Here is a 13,121-nt window from a genome sequence, read left to right as displayed (position 1 = left end):
GCTCTGACCTTTTTTGGCAAAAATACAATGTTTTTATGGAAAGCAACTAATCCAAGCAAATTTGTCAATTTGAGATTTCAAATAGATACAATGTTAAAGATGTTATATCTGTCGTTGAACAGTCTACTCCCCAGGGTCTTCTTGTCACTGGTACAGAGAGTGTGCTACTCTGAGCAACAATCATTAGGGTCTCACCAAGCAAACTCCAGCAGATGGCCATCTACACCACCTTGTTGACTGGTGCTGGATGATGCATTACCTTCTGAAAATTAAGTGTCACTTAGGTCTTGCCATGTTTATCTTCATATCATGACCTTAGAGGCAACATAACATGGATCATAATACAAATGTGTTAAATCAAGACGTCCTCACCTTAGACATCAAAAGGAATGACCTAATACTCATACATTGTATTTCTGCCTGCACTCGTTTTATTTTCTAGAGATCTTCTCCAGGTTGGACTACCACCGTCTAGCCCTGGAGCAGCTGGAAGCCAACCAGACAGCCATGGACATTCTGGGAGCACCACCCCCCGAAGGTCCACAACATCCACGTGTCTAACCGGCACAACTATGTGGAACTTTACTGCTCTCTGGGGGGTCATTCCTCCTACATGGGAGCCAACTAGCAGCATAACTGTTTGCTATCAAAATTCTAGTGGCAATATTATTCTATAGAATGACAGGAAATTGATTGATACATTGAAGGTCAGTGTGGACTTACATTCTAAGTACATGAAGGTCATTTGACCTAATGCATACAGTACCTTTGTCTTCTCCCTGGCAGCGCTAGGCGGAATTTAACAGGCAGTGCTGTAGAGGGTGAGCTTAGACCACACCACTGTCAGATAAGACAGGACTTACACAGCCAAACTGGTCTTCCTGATCTGCTCACCAGAACTAGTGCGATGAAGGTATAACTGCTGCACTCGTCCGCCTCCTGTCAGTCGCAGACTTGTAGCCATAGCACTTTGACATGCATTCTTTCAGAACACCATTGGACCTTGTTTTGACAACGGCATACACAAGATGCTTCCTGGTTTAAAATCGCCACAGAAATATCATTGCTTTGACCAATGTTTATTGATGCTTTGTACATCCTTAAGACATTTACATACATTGTACAAGGAAATAAGTGCCATTTATGCATTACATGTCATGCACATTCATTATAAACAGTGCTGTCCTGAGCAATATGTACATGCCTTAGGAGAATGAAGGTACTGTAAAGAGCAAAATAACAATGTAATTGCTTAGTACAAAGCCATCATATCCTTATAGCCGGCACTTGGAAAAAAATAATTTAGTCATTGGTTCCAGTTGTAATATACACAATCTGTGCGACCAGAAAATGTCTCCCATAGTGTTCTATTGTACTATGATTGATTAATTAAGACATTACTATTTATTCACAGTGAAAATGAAATATGTAAGACATGGAAATAATCAGTGATATAGATTAATTGAAGTTATGAACAATTGTACTCATGAAAGCTGAACGTACTGCATGAATGTTAGGAAAAGAATAGTAAACAAGCAGAACATGAACGTCATTGACCGAATGTGAAAGAATGGCAAACAAAACGTCAGTAGTTCATTAAAATTGTTTTAAAATTAATAAAAATGTGATGCAGACAGACATAGTTTGGCTTGTGAGTGGAGACTGGTGTGTGGTAAACAATTTACAATCAATCAGTAAAGATCCCATCTACAGTTGGAGTGCTTATAGGCCTACCCTTCTATCAGAAGATAGTCTTCTGTAGGGAGCAGCGTGGCTCCTCGAACGTGAACCTCTTAGAGACAGCCTTCGCATCCGGAAACAGAGTCTCTGGGTTGGGCACCGTTGGCCGGCACGGACCTATGGTGTAGGCTGCTACTACCATCAGCTCCTCTACCACAGGACCTTCCTCCTCTGAGGATAATGAGGAAGGGGGGGCAGGCTTGGCGTGTTCCCGTTGGCAGATCTCACTGGTGATATTCTCTTCCGTCTTCTTCTGGACTTGCTCCTTGAGCCAATGATGCCTCAGGCACTCCTCAGCAGTGGCACGAGACCTTTAGACAGGATAGAGAGGGATGGCTCAGTATCCTACGTTGTTTTCTGTTACATTTTCAATAAAATCAAGAGTATGAAATTCACTGTTATGCTTTTATCAAGGTCTTCAATTGAGGTGGAACATCTACCTAGGAACTACCAAAATCGTTAAAACGAATAATAACAATATTGGTTTGGGATAATCTCACTTGGGCTCTTTGATGAGGAGTGACTGGATGAAGTGGATGGCTGAGAGGTCCTGGAGTTCATTCTCTGTGTAGTCAATGTTGATCTGGGAGATGTTGAGGAAAGTCTCCTGCTTGTCTTCTCCAAGAAATGGTGAAGTCCCCGTCAACATCATGTAGGCCAACACCCCTATGCTCCTTGGTTCGCAAGACATAGCATACCAAATTATCTGTTGCCATTGAAAGAAATGGAACCTAAGTCAAACATATAGGTTGAGATTTTACTCATCTTACCACATGTCAGTTGCTGTGCTGATTGGTTCATAATTTAGAATCTCTGGAGCTGCAAACAAGAGAAACAGTGAATATTTTTGCTAAAGTAAGACGTGATCATCCAAGTTGTTTTTGAGTCAATGTAAGTAAGTTCAATAAAAATACAATCAAAAGGGTTTATCACTCACCGACATACTCTGGTGTGCCCATGATCTCCCTGAGCTCCTGGTTCTGACACAGCCTTCTGGAAAGGCCAAAGTCCACTATCTTTATATCCCCCAGAGGACAGGCACTGGTCAGCAGGATATTCTGAGGCTGAGAGGGACAAGACCATTCAATGGGACAGTGGATGAGGATCATTGAATCGTTCAGTGTTTCCTCTGTTCATTCTGTCATGATGTTATGGAGAACCGTTTAATCTGACCTTTCTTTTCAAACATAATTCTAAAATGGAGAACAAAAAAAATAATTCAGTCAGATGTCACAAATACAGCCTCATACTACGCACCTTGAGGTCCAGGTGGACAATGTTGTGCCTGTGTAGGAAGGCCACACCCTCCAGGATCTGTCTCATTAACCATTTGACCTCCTCCTGGGTGAAGGCCTCGTCTCTCTCGGCAACACACTGGTTAAAGATCTCCCCTCCCGCCGCACTATGGGCACAGACACACAGCCGAGTGAGAGTGGTTTATTGGAATGATGGTAAATGTCCCTGAGGACACTGTAGTGGAAAAGACGAACAGGATACTAACAGTCTCTCTACATAATCAACACCTATTTGGTGATCCATAATTCAAACTGAAGAATAGAGTTCATTCAACAATAAGGTCTAAGTAAAATAACTCAAAAGTGTTTCTGAAATTAATGAGGAACACATTTCAAATTTAGACAAGTGTCCTTCGCTGTCCTCTTTGCCCCTGTTAATAGACAATGTGAGAGGATGACCAGTATTTGGTCTCCAACTCCAGTGAGACAAACAGCTCAGCCAGTGACCTGATTCTCACTCTGGTATCCCAGTTCAATTTCTCATTTGTTTACTAGTTTCAAGGACAGAAAAAGAGCCTCAACGGAATTAAAATTGAGGGTGGAGTATGAGCAGTGAGGTAGGTGTGTGTGTGTGTGTGCACACACGAGCATGTGGGTGTATAGAGGTCAGTGCATGCACACAAGCGTGACTGTGTATTGCGGTTGATGCGTGTTCGCAGAGAGGCGTGCATTTTTCCTCTGGTCCAGGCAGCCAAGGTGATGAACACAGCAGCCACCCTTCAGCTCCTCATGTGTCATCTGACAGAACTAAAAGAGATCCCACTCCGCTCCCTCCCTCTGCAGCCCCTTGGTGCCAGAGCTCCGCTATCCCCCTATCCCAACCTGCTCACTTCCTCATTTATCTGACTGCTATGCACCCAGAATATCTACAAAAACAACCAAGTGTCATTTGCAAATGACACCTCTAGCCCCATTCAGATCATAGATAATGATCAATGCCAAACAAAAACAGCAGTTCCGCTCCATTTCCTACTAAAGTGGAGAATGCCCCATTATTTATTGTAATGTAGAAGTCTCTGACCAAGCCAAATAGTATGAGATCACAACTCACAATTACCCTTTCTCAGAGCATTTCAGTTTTGTTTTTCTCATGCGGACAGACCACTCAATAGGGCAGAGAGCCAAGCTGTCACTCACTGGGCAACTTCAAAAGGAGAAGATTAAAACATGAATACAACACAAACAAAATGTAATCTGGTCAGAACTATAAATATCTCAGAGTGAGTACTGCCATTGACCTACTCAGTTGACAATCATCTGAAGCACAGAAAATATACAGCAGCCCCAAAACAACAACTCACAGTACACTCATCCTGATATTTATCCTATTTAACCACAATTCCATGTCTCTGATGGCATTCAATTCTCATAGTATTTCAAATATCGCCTCTTAGATTTGTGCATTTATTGATTGGACTGGTCATGAATTAGTCATTGGAGTGCCACCATGGGCCAGTGAACAGATACGGCACCATTGAACGTGCACTTTCAATTTGATAGGGAAGTTTAAGGCAAAGTTCCCTGTTAATATGGAGAATAAAAATAAATAAATGTTACAAAACAATAACCCTTCAAACTATTCAATGTCTGGAATGCCTTCAACACAATGTTGTCATAAGTCTTATAGAAAAAACTAGTTACTCTAGTGCAAAGTTAGATGAGCAGCTGGTCCCAATGGTAGTAAGAAGCAGCAGGGTTCTGGACATCCCTCTAGCCTGCTCTTCTCTAGTCAGCGAAGCATGACAGACGCTACAGCGGGGTTTAGTGTTAGCTGGATTACCCTCCTACTCAGGCAGAGGGAGACCGGTGGTCTTTCCAACTCACTCGCAGATTCCCTGCAGTGGGGATTGTGGTATTCATCGTTAGGAACGCGAGTGATGACTTTCTGCAAGCTGCTCTTCTTAGCAGAGCAAAGCTGGAGATCGGAACTAGAGCTTGACGTCGCTAGTGAGCTTGAAGATGTCATGCTGGCAGGTGCACACACACAGACAACATTAACAGTGAATAGGTGTTCATGTAGGTGTACACACAAACAACAGCTGTTTGTAGTAATACTTACTACTCGAGCACCAGGACCATCTCTGTCAGGGTCTCGTAGACTTGGTGCAGGTTGATAATTCTGTGGCTAGTGTTGGTGAGCTCCAGTACAGCGATCTCATGGAGCACCTCCACTCTGCAGTCCCGACCCTTCCTTCGCTTCTTCAGGAACTTGGCTGCATACTCTGTCCCTGTGCTCTTCTCCATGCACATTTTTACTATGGCAAATTTTCCCCTGGAGACAGATGGGGAACTTAACGTTAAAAATATTGAAGTACCGTCCTTAATGATGAGCAAACTTCACCCTACGATATAAGGATAAAAAAAAAAAATAGGACTACAGTGTGACTAAATAGTAATGAATCAGTTTGAGAAAGCCAACTACAGTGATACGATTACGCATCTTGGTGGATAATCAAGATAGTAATTTACATCACACTGCTTTGTCCTCCCTTTACTAGAATCCTTACACCTGAATGCAGGTAGACAGGGTGCAGGGTGAAACGGCCATCAATTGTTGTCGTCATGGTCACTGAATATGCCTTCTCCCTGCATTTTCATATTCATTAGTAAACAAAGACGACCTTCAAGCTCACCCAACCATTGATTTTAAAATGACCCACTTTTAAATGACCCAGTGTCCAAACAGAGAGCCATGCTGTGTTAATCAATGACCTCATACAGTATTATTGGCTGGCTAGCAGTCATGTTTTGGCTCTGGGCTTGATGTTCCATTGACTACCTCTACCCTCACATGCAGTGAGATTCAGCAAACTTCATACATAGACCTACACATTAGGGCTCCCGAGTGACGCAGCGGTCTAGGGAACTGTTCTAAGTGCTAGAAGCATCACAACAGACCCTGGTTCGATTCAAGGCTGTATCACAACCGGCCATGATTGGAAGTCCAATATCGCAGCGCACAATTGGACCAGCGGTGTCCGGGTTTAGCTGGGGTAGGCAGTCATTGTAAATAAGAATTTGTTCTTAACTGACTTGCCTCGTTACATATAACATGTCAAGGAAGTCGCCATCAACCATGCCCAATACTATAACAATATGGTAGCAGGTTCAGAGTAGTGCCATGCATGCCTCAATCCAGTTATTCAAAGCGGAGTGTCTTTAGCCTTTAACCCAGGCTGACGTTGTTAACCCTTGCTGCTGCTGATAAACCCATTCATGGCTTTAGTAGGGAACAGGTGTCTCCATTAAATCTGGTTGTGCGTGTGTGTTTGGCGAGGGGGATTGCCTAAGTCAGGGGAGGCATAGCTTTGTGAATCTCAAAAGTTCCATTGCAGTCAAAAACTTGATTTTCCTGTTTGGACACACAAACCCAGTGCCATTTAATACGAGCATGGCCTTATTTCTATGACAGCATATTGGATGCCTGTCATTCATATTACATTCACCCAGCTCAATGTAACATTGATAGGTTTAGGCTACTATGTGATACACATTTTTCCTATACACATCATGAGGTTGCTACAACCTAGCCTATGAATGAATGTTTACAACGTAGGTGCACAGGTAGAGAGAACATTTGAGTAATCAAGTTGACAGACATTGACACATTCAATATCGTCTTGCCTGCATCTAGATGATCTGGGGTGTAATCATTAGTCCAACAATTGCAAACAAGAGTTTCTATTGGTCAAATTCAGGTATGTTTGTTTCTCAGTTTCATTACGTATCAGAAATGTTTTAACAGAATCTGCGGAATGAATACACACGATCACATTCAAACACAGGTCACTTTCATAGCAGCCTTTGAGCAGTCTCCTCTTCACGTCGCTTGTGGACTACAGTGCAACACATCAGTGGTCTAAAGCAAAACTTTCATATCATAACTGGTAACAGCCTACATCAGTCAACATAGCTACTAGAACTAACGCATTAGGAATCCCAGTGTCAATAAATTAATAAAAGCTTACCTTGGCACACAGAGCTCTCATCTCCATTTTTGAAGAAATTAATCTGATCAACTATTGTCTGAGTCAACTACTCACCACATTTTATGCACTTCATTGTTAGCTAGCTGTAGCTTATGCTTCAGTAATAGCTTCATTCTCTAATCATTTGATTGAGTGGACAACGTCAGTTCATGCTGCAAGAGCTCTGATAACTTCCGGAGGACATCCTCCAACCTGTCATAATTATTGTGTAAGTCTATGGAAGGGGGTGAGAATCACGAGCCTCCTCCTTGTATTGAAGTCAATGTACCCAGAGGAGGACAGAAACTAGTTTTCCTCCGGCTACACCGTGGTGTTATCCCAGAGAGTGCTGTTGAGGCTACTGTAGACCATTGCAAATATGTGTTTTAATTTATTATTTGGTGAAGTGAATATATTTAGTATAAATGTAACTAACATTTTCACTATTAAAACATTTCTGAAAGTCACTGAGGGTCCTCCCCTGAGGAGCCTCCACTTACACAGCCCTTCAGAAAGTATTAACTTTTTCACGTGTTACAGCCGGAATTAAAAATTGATTTGATTGTTGGTCACTGGCCTACACACACAAAATACCCCATAATGTCAAATTGTAATTAAGTTAAAATTTTTACAAATTAATAAAAAATGAAAAAGCTGAATGTCTTGAGTCAATAAGTATTCAACCCCTTTGTTATGGCAAGCCTAAATAAGTTAAGTAAAAATATGCTTAAGTCACATAATATGTTTCATGACCTCACTTGGTGTGCAAGTGTAACAATTTATGAATGACCACCTCATCTCGGTACCCCACACATACAGATAATTGTAAGGTCCCTCAGTCAAGCAGTATATTTCAAACACAGGGAGGTTTTCCAATGCCTCGCATATTTGTAAATGGGTAGGGAAAAAGAAAAACAAAAGCTGACATTGGGTGAAGTTATTAAAATTACACTTTGGATGGTGTATCAATACACCCAAAGAGAGAGGCATCCTTAACTCAGTTGCCAGAGGAGGAAAGTACTCAGATATTTCACCACGAGACCAATGGTGACTAATGGCTGTGATCGGAGAAAACTGAGGATCAATAACATTGTACACTAGGGCCTAATGAACTGTAACTCAGTCAAATCTTTGAAATTGTTGGCATGTTATGTTTATTTTTGGATTTCAAATAGAGTCTCGTCACAGTATCTCTGCATTCAAATTGCCACTGTCATCTCAGATTTTCAAAATATGCTTTTGAACCATAGCAATTCACTAATTTGTGTAAGAGTATGCTAAGCTAGCTTAGCATTTTGAGTAGCATTTAGCACGCAACATTTTCCCAAAAACCAGATAACCAAATAAATAAAATCATTTACCTTTGAAGAGCTTCGGATGTTTTCAATGAGGAGACTCTCAGTTACATAGCAAATGTTCAGTTTTTCCTGAAAGAATCTTTGTGTAGGAGAAATCGCTCCGTTTTGTACATCACATTTGGCTACCGAAACGAACCGAAAATTCAGTCACCAACAACGTCAAACTTTTTCCGAATTAACTCCATAATATCGACCAAAACATGGCAAACGTTGTTTGGAATCAATCCTCAAGGTGATTTTTCACATATCTCTTCATTGATATATCGTTCGTGGAAGCCTGCTTTCTTCTCTGAATTCCATGGAAAAATACTTGCAGCTGAGGTTTGCGCACCAATTTCGGCGCAGAACACCGGGCGGACACCTGGTAAATGTGGTCTCTTATGGTCAATCTTCCAATGATATGCCTACAAATACGTCACAATGCTGCAGACACCTTGGGGAAACGACAGAAAGGGCAGGCTCATTCCTCTTGCATTCACAGCCATATAAGGAGACAATGGAAAACGGAGCCTCAAATCCTGCTGATTTCCTGGATGCCGTTTCATCTTGGTTTTGCCTGTAGCTCACGTTCTAGGGCACGCACAGAGAATATCTTTGCCGTTCTGGAAACGTCAGAGTGTTTTCTTTCCAAAGCTATCAATTATATGCATAGTCGAGCATCTTTTTGTGACAAAATATTGCGCTTAAAACGGGCACGTCTTTTTATCCAAAAATGATATAGCGCCCCTAGAGTTTCAAGAGGTTAACTATTTTATCTGTACATGGAATTGTATTTTTTCATTTATTTTCATCTAATTGTTACAGGAAAATGCCACGGGCACTATTTGATCTATGGAGAGACATTTCACTGCAACTAATGTAGAAGGAAAAGCTGTGAACATGTGCAAAATCATATGTGAAGAATGCAACAAAGATGCAGAGTCATCTGGCCAAGTGCATAAAGTTCCCTCAGCGCGCACAACCTCTGACATAAGTCCCTCTACTTCTATTCAAGGTGACAATTATGATGAAAAGACACCTTACCAATAGCAACAGCTCATGGTCCTCCTGGAATCAGAAGTTTGACTCAATGGAGGAACGTAGTCAGAGAAATGCTGATGAATGTCTTGCTCGAGCTGTGTATGCAACTGGTTCACCTCGGATGCCCACAGGCAATGTGTATTGGAAGAGATTACTGAATGTTCTTCGCCCAGCATATACCCCTCCAACCAGACATGCTTTATCTACTCATTTGCTGGATGCAGAGTTCAAGTGAATCTCAAGCAAATCATTGAGAAAGCAGACTGTATTGCAATAATCTCTGATGGGTGGTCGAATGTTCGTGGGCAAGGAATAATTAACTACATCTCCACCCCTAAACCAGTATTCTACAAGAGCACAGACACAAGGGACAATAGACACTGGTCTCTACATTGCAAATGTGCTAAAAGGCAGTCATCAATGACCTTGCACCACATTAGGTATTTGCACTGGTGACAGACAATGCTGCAAACATGATGGCTGCTTGGTCTAAAGTGGAGAAGTCCTACCCTCACAACACACTCATTGTCTGTGCTGCTCATGCATTGAACCTGCTCCTCAAGGACATCATGCCACTGAAAACAATGGATACATTCTTCAAGAGAGCCAAGGAAATGGTTAGGTATGTGAAGGGTCATCAAGTTATAGCAGCAATCTACCTCACCAAGCAAAGTGAGAAGAATAAGAGCACCACATTGAAGCTGCCCAGCAACACCCATTGGGGTGGTGTTGTCATCATGTTTGACAGTCTCCTGGAAGGGAAGGAGTCTCTCCAAGAAATGGCCATATCACAGTCTGCCGATATGGAAAGCCCCATTAAGATGATCCTCCTGGGTGATGTATTTTGGGAGAGTGGTAAGCAGCCCGAAACTCCTGAAACCTATAGCAGTAGCCATTGCACAGATTGAGGGTGACAATGCCATCCTGTCTGATGTTCAGACTCTGCTTACAGATGTAAGAGAAGAAATCCGTACTGCCCTGCCCACCTCACTGCTGCTCCATGCAGAGGAAACTGCAGTTCTGAAATCAAAAAGCGTGAAGACTTCTGCCTGAAGCCCATACACGCCACAGCGTACATGTTGGACCCCAAGTATGCTGGCAAGAGCATCTTGTCTGGTGCAGAGATCAACAAGGCACTACCGTGTCTCGCCACCTTGGCATGGATGAGGGCAAGGTTCTTGGCAGTCTGGCGAAGTACACTTCCAAGCAAGGGCTTTGGGATGGAGATGCAATATGTCAGTTGTGTCAACATACCTCATCAGCCACCTGGTGGAAGGGACTTTGTGGATCTGAGGCTCTTTCCAATGTTGCCTCCATCATCCTCCAAATCACACCAACATCAGCCGCCTCAGAGCGCAACTGCTCCTTGTTTGGGAACACACACACCAAAGCACGCAACAGGCTGACCAATAGAAAGGTTGAAAAATTGGTGGCCGTCCGGGCAAATTTGAGGCTTTTTGAGCCTGACAACAAGCCATCCTCAACTAAAGTTGGAAAGTGACAGCAAAGATGAGTCCTCAGATTCTGATGTTTAAGAGGTGGACATTGAGGAGGTCCAGGGACAAGACATGGAAGCCTGAGAGGAAGACAACCAAAGCTTTAGTTTCTAGACTATCATTTTACAGATGTATGTTGAAAACATTTTTGGGAGATGCGATGGATCATTCAATATTCCCTTTTGTTGTTCAGTGAAATCATCCCATGTGAAGAGTCAACTAATTTAATTAAAAGTTCAATTTGTAACTAGTTTTTTTTTCTATTGTAAGGATCATCATTTGCAATTATGTATACTTATAAGGTAAAATGTTTATGTTTCTGTCTCCATATGATATGGTAAATATATCCAATGCAAAAAACATCTATATTTAAAATGGTATTAATATTAATTCCCATATATTCCCGTTAATTCCCACAGAAAGTCTCCACCTCTGAACATTCCCCAAAACGTGCAACACATGGGCAAATATTGTGCTACTATACCTTGTCTCAGATCCAGATAAAACAATGAACAAATGATAAATACATAACACCTATTTTTTTTTTTTTTTTTACCTTAATTTTACCAGGCAAGTCAGTTACAAACAAATTCTTATTTTCAATGAAAGCCTAGGAACAGTGGGTTAACTGCCAGTTCAGGGGCAGAACGACAGATTTGTACTTTGTCAGCTCGGGGGTTTGAACTCGCAACCTTCCGGTTACTAGTCCAACGCTCTAAACACTAGGCTACCCTGCCGTCCCATCTATGAGTGCCCATGGTTTTGGAATAGGTTAGTTGAAAGGCTTTTGTCCATACTTTTGCATAGGCAAAATCTCCTGTGCCACTACGTACTATAGCTTGCTTCAGTTCTCTTAATGTTTTGTATGTGAAAGGCTATACTCACTTGCCAATCTTGCACTCACAGCTGGGGAAAGGGACTGGTCATTTGGGTATCTACTGTATCTTTAATGCAAATATATTTGCCATCCTGACGGTTTTCATTTGAAACCAGGGATTACAGATGAGAATTTGGCTTGCCATCTGGTGCAATGTCCAATGCATATTAAAAAACAAAATGCACATCCTTGATAAATAAATGAAAACATATTCATACATCCAATGGATGGTGCCTGAGGTTACCACATTGAACATTGATTGAAAATGACAACCAAGCACTGTGATCTACAATGTATCCCACGTTGGAACATGAGCATTTATACACCCAGGGAGATAATTGCTATTTTTTGTTGGACTACTGTATGTTTTTAAGGTCCAACCGGTTAACCTACTAGCTAATGTTCAACTCACCTGCCTAGCTCTTTGCCAGGTATAACGTTGTATAGTTCCTTAAATGACTCGGTCCTGATTGGGGTTTTGATGTTGTCCAGAAGAAGCGCAGTGGCTCCCCGGTTCGTCTCGGTCTGACCGCGGCATCTTGTGTCGGTGAGCCCTGGACTGGGTGGTGGAATCATTCTTGGTTCACTTGTTGAATATTCTTTCAGGAAAACACGCGTTGTTGAGAATACCACAAAAGTACCTTTCTTTTGCGTATCGGAAAAGCTTCCAAGTAAGGGCACTAGAATGTTTTATTCTCGTCAACCACTATGTGTCTAATGAGATTCTTGAACGTTATCCGCAGTTGTGATGCAGTCAGGCATAGAGAAGTTGTTTGACTGGCTGCTCTGATAACGCTCCTCGCAAAAGTCAATTTAGCTCAGTGACTGATATATCGCACCCATCAACTTAGATAGACACCGCATCATTGTATCTGTCCCGTTAAGACTTCTGTGAGAGCATGGGCAGCGCTTTCCATTTTAAAGTAGTCCATTTTCTTCTTCTTCCACTTATATGAGTTGGTAAACAAACTGAAAGGGTCCATACTGCCACCTGCAGGGTGGTGTTTAAACAGGTATAAAGCCACTGATGGCAATTTACTGCCACCTGCAATGTTTACTCACAGGTATAATTAATTAGCTGATCCCTCCTGATGACCCGGATAGAATCATGTGATCCTTCCTCAAACTATAGGAAGTTCCACCCAATTGACTACTTGAAAATTGTGAAAGTGCTCAATGCTGCTTCCCGTTGTAAATCATGCTTCTGGGCACTACAGTATTCTATCTATCTCTATGATTTCACCAGACCGCACTCCGGTAAAGTTGAAGAGTTAAAGGGGCAATCATTTTAAAAGCTTAATACTGTTTTGGTAAAAAAATAAATATATATATTCTTCAAGAATCAATAGGTGCATATTAATTTATAA

General features: G+C 41.9%; 1 protein-coding gene across 1 annotated transcript; it reads right to left on the bottom strand.

The window, feature by feature from the left end:
* Window positions 1–1,063: 1,063 nt before the first annotated feature.
* LOC135558753 (serine/threonine-protein kinase 17A-like) lies at window positions 1,064–12,626 on the bottom strand. The gene is made up of 7 exons (XM_064992842.1): window positions 12,167–12,626; window positions 5,095–5,307; window positions 2,998–3,142; window positions 2,678–2,804; window positions 2,511–2,559; window positions 2,241–2,414; window positions 1,064–2,051 (listed from the first exon to the last, which is right to left on the bottom strand). The coding sequence occupies exons 1-7, from the start codon at window positions 12,328–12,330 to the stop codon at window positions 1,742–1,744; spliced, it is 1,182 nt and encodes a 393-aa protein (XP_064848914.1). The 5' UTR covers window positions 12,331–12,626; the 3' UTR covers window positions 1,064–1,741.
* Window positions 12,627–13,121: the final 495 nt, after the last annotated feature.

The sequence above is a fragment of the Oncorhynchus masou genome, chromosome 17 (genome assembly GCF_036934945.1).
Source record: "Oncorhynchus masou masou isolate Uvic2021 chromosome 17, UVic_Omas_1.1, whole genome shotgun sequence".
Classification (NCBI taxonomy): Eukaryota; Metazoa; Chordata; class Actinopteri; order Salmoniformes; family Salmonidae; genus Oncorhynchus; species Oncorhynchus masou.
The sequence above is the reverse complement of the archived record's forward strand: the minus strand, read 5'-3'. Positions and strand labels throughout refer to the sequence as shown.